Source organism: Mastomys coucha, unplaced genomic scaffold (assembly GCF_008632895.1).
Source record: "Mastomys coucha isolate ucsf_1 unplaced genomic scaffold, UCSF_Mcou_1 pScaffold21, whole genome shotgun sequence".
Lineage (NCBI taxonomy): Eukaryota > Metazoa > Chordata > Mammalia > Rodentia > Muridae > Mastomys > Mastomys coucha.
In genome coordinates, this window is record NW_022196904.1 from 22,793,931 (window position 1) to 22,806,326 (window position 12,396).

General features: G+C 51.9%; 1 protein-coding gene across 6 annotated transcripts in view; it reads right to left on the reverse strand.

Moving 5' to 3' along the window:
* Sipa1l3 (signal induced proliferation associated 1 like 3) overlaps positions 1-12,396 on the reverse strand; it is a 209,987-nt gene that overhangs the window by 3,268 nt on the left and 194,323 nt on the right. For 5 of the 6 annotated variants that reach the window (XM_031386003.1, XM_031386005.1, XM_031386008.1 and 2 more), the window contains 5 exons: positions 8,616-8,781; positions 7,682-7,928; positions 5,191-5,334; positions 2,227-2,362; positions 972-1,053 (listed from right to left, as the gene is read on the reverse strand). In XM_031386003.1, coding sequence (XP_031241863.1) covers positions 972-1,053; positions 2,227-2,362; positions 5,191-5,334; positions 7,682-7,928; positions 8,616-8,781 — 775 coding nt within the window. The remainder of the gene's footprint in view (positions 1-971; positions 1,054-2,226; positions 2,363-5,190; positions 5,335-7,681; positions 7,929-8,615; positions 8,782-12,396) is intronic. The other variant, XM_031386009.1, reaches the window with a different exon arrangement.

Genomic DNA, 12,396 nt, shown 5'->3' on the forward strand with positions numbered 1-12,396 from the left:
CGTGCGTGTGTGCGTGTGTGTGTGCGCGCGTGCGTGTGTGCGTGCGTGTGTGTGTGTGTGTGTGTGCGTGTGTGTGTGCGCGCGTGCGTGCACAGAGAGGCACATGTGTCTAAAGAGGGCTTCAGCTGTCTTCTGTCACTCTTCACCTACTTCTTTTTTTTTTTTTTAAAGATTTATTTATTTATTATATGTAAATACACTGTAGCTGTCTTCAGATGCACCAGAAGAGGGAGTCAGATCTCATTATGGGTGGTTGTGAGCCACCATGTGGTTGCTGGGATCTGAACTCATGACCTTCCGAAGAGCAGTCAGTGCTCCTCCCCACTGAGCCATCTCACCAGCCCTTCACCTACTTCTTTGTCTCTCTCTTTCCCTGTGCTTACGGTTTTCTTGGACAGGCTGGAAGCCAGCAAGCCTCTGTGACCCTCCTGTCTCTGCCCTGCTCAGAGCTGGGGTTACAGGCACGTGAGGCACTAGAAGGCTTGACTGAAACTCTTAATTGGCTGCAGAGTCCCACGTGCACGACTGTCCTATAACCTGTACTGCCATTACCCCCTTGATGGTCAACATCTGCCTCCCATATTTATTTGTAATTATTTATAATTATTTAAAGGCCTACCCTCATGTATCTCAGTAAAATCCAGTATGCAGCTGAGGATGGCCCTGGTCTTTGGTTCTCCTTCCTCCATGACCTGAGAGCTGGGGATTACAACATCTACCATTATGTCCAGCTCAGGCAGTGCTAGGAACCCAGAGCCTTGTGCACATTAGACAAACACTCTACTAACTGACCTACATGCTGATTTTCTCTACCCTTGCTTGACTTTTCAATCCCCTGGTGATCTTATTCCAGAGCAGAGAGGCGGGGTCTGGGGGGTGGGGGTGGGGAAGGCTGCTGCCCAGCGCAGGGGAGGGGGTGTGAGGCAGGGGGCAGGGTGTGGGCAGGAGGCGCACTGCATTGTAGGCCTCACCTTCTGCAGGTCCGTGTGCAGTTGCTTCAGCATCACTTCCAGCTGGTACACCTTGCCTGTCAGATCCAGGGGTGACTCCTCACTGGGGAGACAAGGGATGGGATCAGTCCTGAGGCCTGACACCTCAGAGGGCTTTTAGGGGAGCACTGCAGACTGAGCCCATCCTGAGCCCATAAAGTCTAAGGTGGGCCGATGGACAGCAGCCAATAGTGCCATCAATGATGATGACACACTTTGTTCCAGAGGTCAGTCAGTCAAACAGAATCTCCAGCTCTCTGTGGCCTGTAAAGGTGCCACTCAACGGCTACAGAGCAGGAAGCCCAGGCTGATGAAGAGGATGCTGCCCGCCCGAATGCTGGGACTGGGACCCGCTGCCTGGGCTTTAGCTGTGGAGACTCTCCCAGCCCCAGGTCTGCCTGGCATTTTGCAAGCAAGGTGGCACCTCTCTGCATGAAGCTGATGCTGAAGAGATGCTTCTGGATCTTATAATTTGGGGAGGTTTGGGGAAGGGCTGAGGTGAGGCTGCTGGGTCCTCCTGGTTCTCCTCCTCTCTTCCTCTCCTTCCTGGCCCTTACCTTAGGGAGCTATAAGTATGGAGGGAGGTGGGAAGGTAAGACCCAGGAGTGGGCCCAAGGGCCACATGTCCCCAAACAGGTCCCCAACTGTTTTCTATAAATACAGAGGCCCACACTTCTGATGGGAGTCTAGATCTAAGACCAACTAGGCTGTGAAGGGATAGATGTATCAGTTTTCCTCAGAAGAGGCTTCTAGTAAGCATTAAGCAAGCGGCCAGCAGAGCCTCGTGGCAAGCACATGCAGGCTCTGCGAGGGCTCTGGTAATCCTTATGCAGGCAGCAAGGCCCTTGGAACTCTCTCTGTGGAGCATGAGTACTCAGATTCACTGCATTCAGTCAGAGGAGCTGCAGTGAGGTGCTCAAGTGGCCCGTCTCCTTGTCCGCTCTCCTGAGCGTGGAGGCTGAGATGGTCGGTCTGTGCCCAGCAGTGTAGAGGGCAAGTCTGCATCGTCAGGGGATCCACCAGAGAGGGGATCAAGCCACAGGTGGATGGAGATAGGAGACAGCTAGGAGGCTGGGGGGATGCTCTGGGGGAGGGAGGAATGGCTCAAAGTTGGAAGTATGAGACCGGATGTCCTGGGCCATCTTGGGTGGCCGGCAGTGCCTATCCGCTCCTGTCTTGTGAACTGCCTGCTGAGCGCTGGTGGTGAATGGACCCCAGCGTTTCCAAGGAAACTCACCTCATGGTAGGAGTGGCTCTTGGAGTCTGGGGGCCCCGCTCCAGGCTCAGATGGCTGTGCACAGGGCTGTGTGCAGGAGGGATCTCTGGGCTCAGGGCTGGGTCGTTCAGAGAGAAGAGTGACACAGCTCTTTGCACTGCCAGGGAGAAGGAGAAGGGGTTCAGGTTTTCCAGGTAGGCGGCCTTGGCTTCTTTCTGACATCTCTTCCTGACAATTCTTACCCATCTTCATCCCATTCCCTCCCACCAACCCTTCTCTCATCAGGTCTCATTTTGCTGCTCTGGCTGGCTTTGAACTCACAGTGAATCTCCTGCCTTAGCCTGAGCCACCATTTTGGGCTTTTTTTGTAGGTAAAGCATCACTCTGTAGCTCAGGTTAGCCTTAAAGCTCTGGCACTCCTGCCTCAGGAGCACTTCTTAGTGCAATAACTGTAGGTGTGTGTACCACCAAGCCAGGCTTCCTAAAGTAATGTGTTCTCCTAGTGATTTTTTCTTTTCTCTTCCTCACTTCCTTTTTCTTTTGCTAGAGACAGGGTTTCTCTGTGTAGCTCTGGCTGTCCTGGAACTCACTCTGTAGACCAGGCTGGCCTTGAACTCAGAGATCTACCTGCCTCTGCCTCCGGAGAGCTGGGATTAAAGGCGTGTGCCACCACCCCCTGGCTCCTTTTCTTTCTTTTTAAAATTTATTTTTATTTATATGCGTGTGTTGTGTGTGTCTGTGTGAGTGTATGCTACATGTGTGTAGGTGCCTGTGGAAGCCAAAGGAGAGTGTCAGATTCCCCTGGAGGTAGAGTTACATGTGCATGTAAGCTGCTCAGTGTGGATGCTGGGAACCAAATTCATGTCCTTTGGAAGAGCAGCAAGTTTTCTTAATCAGTAAGCCATTTCTCCAGCCCAGAATCTGAAGATTTTAAACAGGAGCTTGCTCTGTGGCTCAGGCAGACGCCTGAGACACGGAGAGCACTCAGGGATTCCTGTGCTTTTTCTGGCTCTCAGGAGCTGAATACCCAAAATTCCTCAGAAACTCACAAGAACTAATAAGGCTCATATTACAGTATGAATAAATCATATCTACTCTAGGCAGGGGCTCTACCACTGAGCCATACCCCCAGCCCCTCACTGGGGGATTCTAGGCAGGGGCTCTACCACTGAGCCATGCCCTCAGCCCCTCACTGGGGGATTCTAGGCAGGTGCTCTACCACTGAGCCACGCCCTTCACTGGGGGACTCTAGGCAGGTACTCTACTGCTGCTCATCTCTGCACTGCCGTGGTTCATAAGCACTTTAACAAGTACAAGTTCATCTAATACTCACGACTTGCGGGGAAGAGAGATTTTACAGATGAGCAACTGAGGCATGAGGGGTTAATGGCTTGTCACAAAACTCCTCACAGGCAAAGTTGGAGATCACGCGTAGGCGGCAGTCTCCGGTTTCCTTGTCAACCCATTTGGTACTTCCTATGTTGGGAGCCAGCGAGTTGAGCTCCTAGTTTTTAGATCTGGTCCTGCCCCCACTGCTCTCCCTCCCTCTCAAAGTCAGGGATCCAAGTGGTACTTGGGCTGAGCCTGCCCTGTAGTGGGGATGTCATCCTTGGGGCTCCTGCTAGATGGCAGAACACGTGGAACACAAACACAGAAGTCCCATTCTAATTAAAATCATTCTTGCTTTTCTACTATGGTCCTTTAGATAGAGGTCAACATGAAAAATGCCCACCTAGTCCACACAAGCTACGCAATGATTGTACTCTAGGCCGGGTCAGGGGTGGTGCCACAGCCCTGCAATTCCAACACTGGAGAGTCTGAGGCAGGAGGACCACAAATCTGAGGCCAGGCCGGGGAATTCTGAGCTGGTCACAGTGCATACACCTGGTGGCTCAGGGAGAGGAAGGTGGCTCTGGGGACCTTCATACTATCACTCAGTAGACAAACCAGGAAGGAGTTCAAGGCCAGCCTGTGCTACATGGTGAGTTCAAGAGTAATCTGAGCTATATGATACCTGTCTAAAACAGAGAGACAGACTGACACATCAACCCAGGGTCTTATAGCTGGCACTTGGTGGTCTATACCTTTAATCCCAGCACTCAGAAGGCAGAGGCAGGTAGAATTCCAAGTCTGAGGCCAGCCTGATCTACAGAGTGAGTTCTAGGATAGCCAGGGCTACACAGAGAAAACACTGTCTTGAAAAAAACCAAACCAAACCAAACCAAACCAAACCAAACCAACTCAACTCCACCCTTGCAAAGCAAAGACAAGACAAGCGGAGCCTTCCACACGAGCGAGCACTTTCCCCTGTGCTCTCCCCGAGGAAGGCACAGTCATGGGTTGAAGGTCTGGCAAACAGGAAGCTGGTAAAGGCCCTCCCCTGTATCTTTCTTCTGTTCTGCTGTCTGGTGGGGATACGGTGGCCAGAGTGCTAACAGCCATCTCTGACAGACCAGTGGGCTCTAAGGACTCTGGGTCCTACTCAGTTTATGGAGTTTAGAACTGTCACCTGTAGTTTGACTGCTCAACCAGGACTTTTTTTTTGTCCTGGAACTTGCTACATAGACCAGCTTAGCCTGCCTGGGTTTGTTCTGTTTCTTTTTTTGGTTGTTTTGTTCTTGTTTTTTTTTTTTTTTTTTTTTTTTTTTTTTTTTTTTTTTTTTTTTTTTGAGATGGGTTTCGTGCAGCCTTCAGTGGGGTATACTTTTGTGCAGGGCTTGCTCTGGGCCCATTTTTCACATGACCATTATAATGTAGCCCAGGCAGTTGGTTAGGGATCTCCTCCCATGGACCAGGTAGGGGGGATCAAAAGAGGTCCCCTGATTGGGCTGCATGGTTAGCAGATGACAATGAAAGGCTTTAACTTTGTTCTCCGTGACTCTGGAACACAGGGGTGAGGTCCAGCAAAGCCACGGGCCCTCTAGTTATCCTCTGAGAACAGATAACTGCTGAGGAATGGGAGTGGCTGGGTGGGAGGCTACCCACCTTCGTAGGCCTTGGCGGCATTCACCAGGCTGGACCACTCAAGGCCAGTGGCCGTGTCTGGTAGTGGCATCATCCCAGGGTCAAGTCGCCTCAGAGGTCGGTCCCGTCCGTCAGCCAGTGAGAGCTCCGAGGCTGAGATGGCGGCTATTTGGGAAGATGGAGAAGGGGAGGTGGCTGAGCATGAAGGTCAGTGTGGAAGGGACAGAGATTTCATACTGTTCCACACTAGAGAGAGGCTCCAGCAGGGCACGGGCACTGTGAGCTGGGTATCTGTGTGGGCGGCTTTCTATATATGGGACTGGGGAGGTCCTGCTGAGGTGACCTTAAAGCGAAGCTCTGCGATGGGAGGTGGGCAGGTACCAGAGAGAGGCTGGAGAGAAAAGCATTCACATGGAACAGTCCCAGAGGTTTGTGGAACACTGAGGAGGCCTGGACGGCTCAGAAAGAGCAGAGGTGAGTCAGAGAAATGACAAGCCTGGTGGTCACTACGTGAAGTGTCCTGGTCCCTCCTGAAGAGGTGTGTAGGTCACCCCTGGGATGTATGAACAGGATATCTGGCTGTCCCCACAGCAGTGCAGTACAATGATGTCCTTATAAGCCCATGGCAGCTCTTGTCAGGACTTATGGCCTATCAAAGGCTGTGCAGTAACCTCCAAATTTGTTCTTGAAGCAAACACCCAGAATCCTGGTGTTCTGAGGTAGGTTTGTAAGGCAGAAGCCTGACGTACAGAGGCTACTGGCCTTGTACTTAAGGTGTTCCTAGTCCAAAGGGGAAGATACCATAGTGGATGATGCTGTAATAGGGACAGGGGCCGGAGAGGTCAGGGGCATGGGTGGATGGGAAAACCCTGAGACTATAGTCTGATGGGCTGAGGGAAGGGATGGTGGGCTTGAGAGAGTGTGGCAGAGGTGGAGTCTGGGCCTACATACACAGCACTCTCAGCTTCTTCTGGCTTCATGTTGGGTACGTCCTGTGTACCAGGCCCTACCTAGGGGCAGGCAGGGCTGTCAAGGCTGAGGGTAGAGGCAAAGGTAAACTTAGGTAGCACGGAGGCATGGTTATGTGCCAGCCCCAAGGGATGGTGGGGATGTTCTGTCAGCAGGGCAGGAAGTTCAGCTTGGAGCACAGGCAGACATGCAAGAATGATCAGTAACTGTGTCAGGCCAGAAGGAAGAGGCTGAGGATTGCCCAGAGGACCACAGCTGTGTGGGGGATGCCCTGAGGAAGGGGTTCTAGCCTCAGAACACCAGGGTAGGGACACAGGCACAGGACGGGGGTACATGTTAGCTTTTGGAGGCAAGGTTTCACCAGGCTAAGCTGGCTTCAGATTCACTGTGCAGCTGAGGCTGAGCTTGAGCTCTGGGGCTTCCTGCTTTCACCTAAGCGTTAGATCGCAGGCATGCTCCCCCATATGGAGCTACTGCAGGGAGATTTTGAAGGGAGAGATGGACACCTTAAGAGAGCCCAGAGTCCCCTTTATCCCATCCTCCACATGTGTGACATACAGGGGCTTCACATCTAGAAGATGTGGGGACACCACCCCCTAACTGAAACCCTTGGCACAGAACACATGTGAACTCAAGACACACCTGGAGTTTAGAAAATAAGGGGTGCCATACACTTTCTAACACCCTAAAGGTTGAGCAGTGCCCTGATCCAGTTCCCACCAGCACACACCAGCAGTGAGGCTACCTGCCATTCCTATCAGGACGGGTATGGAAGGCAGCTCGGAGTGATGGCTCCTGTCTAAAACCCCAGCACTCTGCATTCAGGAAGCAGAGGCAGGCGGATGGGTCAGCCAGAATGACACACTCAAACAAAGGCCCCGAATGAGAATACAGCCCCCAGTGTGTCTGGGTGGGCTGTGCCCACAGTGAGCATGGCGTAGTTGTACCCACTGCTCGTCGGGGCATGAGATAGGCTCACGGAGCACATCTACGTAGCCTTGGCTGCTTTCCCATTCATTCTTTTTCAGTTGAGATGGGTCTTGCTAGGATTTTAGGCTGGCCTCAAACTCATGACCCTCCAACCTCCAAGTGCTAGAATCTGAGGCGTGTGTTATGAGATGCTGTTCCAGTGCCCCACTTATGAGGTATAGTCAATAAATCCCTGCTAGATGAAGTCAAGGTGTGGACTGAGTCTCACCCAGTAAGCATGGCATATGGAAGTCAGGTCACTAAGTAAAGTGTTCAGGAAATGAGACGTCTAGGTGGGAGCCGATAAGGCACAGTGGCTGGGAAGGTGAGGGTGCCAACACTTGTCCTTGGGTGTGGGGGCGTGGGAGGGGCTGACTGCCTCTGGTCTCTGGTGACCCAGCATCTGGCCAGTAATATTAGCTCCTTGAGCTTCCCTGGAGCACCTGTGCACCCTTCCCTCCCTCACAAGGCCTGGCCACACATATGACCACCAGGTGCCTCCCCATCTGCAGTGTTCCCCACTTCCTAGCCCCGGGGGGGGGGGAACTGCAGCCACCAATTTGCCCAGGCTCACATTTCTTCTCTGGGAAGCCATTGCCAGTGGCTGGAATGACGCTGGGTGCCCCGCTGGGTGGGTGGGGGTGCTGGTGCTGGCGGCGGGCAGGCAGTGTGCTGGAGGGGAAGTTGCAGGTGCTGGTGAAGAGCACGTCGCTGGGTAGGCCGGGCTCCAGGCTGGCAGGGCTGGCAAAGCTGGGCTCCCGGCGCCCGCTACACAGGCTCTCATCTGACAGTGTCCGTTGCAGGCTCTTCTGGGGGGACTGCTGCCAAGGAGACAGGGTAGGACAAGGGATTGGCATGTTGGGCTGTGGTCCCAGGGGCTTTTTGGCAAGTTCTTGTCCACCCAGCATCCGTTTCTGTACTCTGACTGGTCGAAGCTTCCCCAAGGGATCCTAACCCCTGACCTGTGCCCATGGCTTCTGAGCCTGTCCTCCAAAAGTAAGCTTATATAAGCACTTCATCACCGAATCCGTACATGCCTTTTCTTTTCAGATACGGTCTCAGGTAACCATGTAACCCAGGCTGGCCTAGATCATGAGATCTCCTGTCTCAGTCTCCTACAGGTTACAGGTGTGTGCCACAATACCCAGTGAAAAGCTGCCTTGGTTTGCATAGACTGCTGGCCTGACCAATGAGGGACAGGCAGGGCAATGGAAGGACCATAGTGCTTGCTGCTTTGGCCTTCCTTTCTTTGCAGAAAGACAGCCTAAGTTGTTTCTGAGAGCTCTTTCTGCCTGTGGTTGTGATCTGAAGGTTGGGGAGGAAGACATGAGACCCACAGTCTCCAGGGCCTTCCCCAGCTGGCTTAAGTCCTGGCTCTGTCCCTAATTAATGAGAGACCCCTACTTGTACTCTCCAATGGGGCCAGCAGACACCAAAGGCTGGAGGCATGGCAGAGAGCATCACCCATGCATCTCCCAAACTTGCCCTAGGCCACCAGCCATACGCACCCCTGTGTCCCGGTCCTGCTCTGGCCCCAGGTTGTCCATGATGATGAGCTTCTTTAGGTCATCCTCGATGGTTGACTTGTAGTTCTTCCGTGGGGACCGGAGGTCTCGCAGGGATGCCCTCAACCGTGGCTGACCAAAGACGTTTTTTGCGTTGGTGTCCACCTGCCTGTCATGAGAACACTGGAGTCAGAGGGCTGTGTGCTGCTTCTCAGGGCCACCACCAAGTGACTGGGCCTCCTCTACATCACCTTTGGACTCACTGTGCTGTGAACCTGCTCTGACTGGGCCTCCACGGAGAGCTGTGGCAGGGACTACAGAGGCACCTGCAGGAGGGGACTGACTGTAGGAAGTGAGCAGACAGGAACTTGTTTTGAAGCAGATAAGGCTACATAGAGGAACAGAAATGGGGAGTACTCTTCTGAGGGGCTGACATCTAGGGGGAGGGGGAGACAAGGGAGGAAGCCACTCAGAAGAACGTTCCAGGCAGAAGAGTGAGCAAGTGTTGAGGCTGCAAGGTGGTGTTGCCCGTGAGGAGCCAGGGACAGACTGTGAGACTGCAGATTTAAGAGCCATTCTGCGGATTTGTGACGGCTTTCGAGGGACCCTGGGTGGTTGGTTGGTCGCAGGCCCTGATGTGTGTGTCAAGAGGATGGGTGGGTGGCAGGGCTCATGAGAGCTGGGCGGGGCTGGGGGGTGAGCAGGTCCCTGACAAGAATGATGGGGCACCCTAGAAGCCATCACCCCTTTTTAGGAACTCTGGGGTTTCCTGTCCTGTCACATGGGGATAACACTCCCCCATACCATAGGGACCTGAGGCCAAACTGCTGGTACCCTAGGCTTGCCCTTCTGATCCAGAGGGTGAAGGGAAGCGGGGGTCACAGTCACTCTATGCCATGCTGACCCACAGCTCTGTCTCTGTAGCTTTCCAGAACTACCTCTGGGGTCACTGGGCCACAGTGGACTCGGGTAGGAAAAGGAATCGGGGGGAAAGGACAGGCTTGACTCTCAATCAGGGCCCTGCTTGCTCCTACTGTGGGCTCGCAGACAAGTCCCATGACATCTGTGGCGACTTGAATGAGAACGGCCCCCAGAGGCTGCCATGCTAGGTTCTTAGCTGGTGGAACTATTTGGAAAGGATTGGGACCTGTGTCACTGGGGGTAGGCTTTGTGGTTTCAAAAGACTCTCTCCATTCCCAGTGGTGACACATGACTAGTGGGTGTGTCTCAAGATGTAAGCTCTCAGGACCGCTCCAGCACCAGGCCTGCCTATCTGTTGTTACGCTTCTCCCCCACGATGATCATGGACTTTAACCCCCTGAAACTGTAGGCCCCAGATAACTCTTTCTTTTCCTTCCTTCCTTCTTTCCTTCCTTCTTCCCTCCTCCTTCTTCCCTCCTCCTTCTTCTCTCTCTCTCTCTCTCTCTCTCTCTTTCTTTCTTTCTTTCTTCCTTTTTTGGTTTTTCGAGACAGGGTTTCTCTGTGTAGCCCTGGCTGTCCTGGAACTCACTCTGTAGACCAGGCTGGCCTTGAACTCAGACTCTGCCTCCCTCTGCCTCCCAAGCGCTGGGATTAAAGGCGTATGCCACCACTGCCCGGCTAATACTTTCTTTATAAGTTGCCTTGGTCACAGTCTCTTCAAGCCAACGCATGTACACATATAGAAACACAAACACACATGCACACATATATACCCAAAAGAGCAAACAAAAGCCAAGAAAGCCACTCCCACAAACATATGCTTTTTTTTTTCCTCTGGAACTTTCTGTGTAGCCTCGCTGGCCTTGAACACATAAAGACCTCGTCTCCAGAGTACTGAGATTAAAGGCACATACCACCATACCTAATTTATTTTAAATTTTAATTTTATGCATATGTGTGTTTTGCCTACATGTATTTCTGTGCATTATACTTGTGTGCCTGGTACCTATAAAGGCTGGAATTGCCAGCTCCCTGGAAAAGAAGTCAGTGTTCTTAACCACACAGCCATCTCCCCAGCCCTGATTTTAAGTTCTGAGTTAATTTCTCTGTGAATATGAGATCAAACCCAGGGCCTCCTGCATGCTAGGCAAGCACTCCATTACCAACACTACACCTTGGCTCCCCTGGCCCCTGCTTTTTCCTTTGCTGTTCTGTTTGGCTCTTTTGAGAGAGGGTTTGTTAAGTGGCTCAGGCTGGCCTGGGACACGTTATCCTCCTGCCCCAGTCTCCTGATTGCTCGGATGAGAGGCATGAGTCACCATGCCTGACTCTGACTGTCATGTTTATATCAGAGATGGACTGAAAATTTAAGACTATTATGATATGTGAAACATGCCCACATTTGACTTAGGAAATATACTTTGCTTACAGAACACGGTTTCTGGGAGGTCTGAGGAGTGGTGGGCACCTCTGGGGAGCAGGAGTCACACTGCATGGTGGAGAGACAGGGCTCTCCCTTCTGAACTGTGAGTCTATTTTACTATGAGCATGTGCTATGACAACACCATCATGCGCAGCCTAAAGCAGCCTGGAACCTGGCCTTTACCATTTGTTACTGGAGAAGAAAGAGTCTCTGAGCCCAGAAAAGAAGTGAGATGTTTTGGGCTGCGGGAGTCTCTGAAGTCTGCATCTCTTTTCTGTTTCTCAGTGGCTGCTCTTGCAATTTTAACAAAGGCAGGCCGAGAGGGTCGTGGGTTTTCTTGTCAGGCCATAGTCCTGCCTGAATCAACCTGCAGGTTTATGGCATGCTGTCTCTCTGTCCCTTACAAGGAAGGAATTCTCTAGGCAAATTAAAAGTCTACAGTTGGGAGGAGAACAGGAGGAGGCAGAAGGACAGACAAAAAAAAGCAAGTCTCCCACAAATGCTCTTCTGAGGGGGTTGGAAGACCTTTTCTCCCTAACCTTTGAATTTTGGCTTTTCTCAGAATCCCCAATGCACATTCCTTTGCTCTGATGGGCTGGTCTGTCTCAGTGCAGCATCTATGGAGAAAGCTTCAAACAGACTCCTCTGGAGAGGTGTAAGAAGACCCATGGGGTACACAGGAATGGGTGCTTTCTCTACCCTAAGGCTCTACTTCAGGGAATGTTTCATTCAGAAAGGCCTGAGGAACACATGATGGGAAGAGTGTGCATGGGTCCTGTCTGTGGAGCTATCACAACTTGTGGATTCTATGCAGCGGGGCTTGAGTCCTCAGGGCAAAGCCCTTGTCTAGCATGGATTTAAAAAAGAAACAAACCAGAAACTTTTATTTATGCTTTGTTTGTTTGTTTGTTTTCTGTGTGATGCTGAGGATGGGAAGCTACTGCCACGATAAACAACTATTCCCACTGAGCCACGCCCCCAGCCCCTCACTGGGGAATTCTAGGCTGTTCTTCAAGCTCCACCCTAAAATGCCAATAAAAACAATTCCCTCAGAAAGAGGTTGGCTTCAACACCTGTTTTCTTCTTTGTCTAGCTGTCTGGTTGTTCTGATGTTGCTAATGGATTAAATGCTAAATACTGTATCCCACCCAAGACTTGGTTGCTCCAAGACTAGCAGATCCTCATATATACCAGCTTTTGTTATATAATTCTTGTCCAAGTTACCCATGATTGGTTAATAAAGATATCTACAAGCTGGGCAGTGGTGGTGCAGGCCTTTAATCCCAGCACTTGGGAGGCAGAGGCAGGCGGATTTCTGAGTTCGAGGCCAGCCTGGTCTACAGAGTGAGTTCTAGGACAGCCAGAGATACACAGAGAAACCCTGTCTCGAAAAAAGAAAAGAAGAAGAAGAAGAAGGAGAAGGAGGAGGAGGAGGAGGAG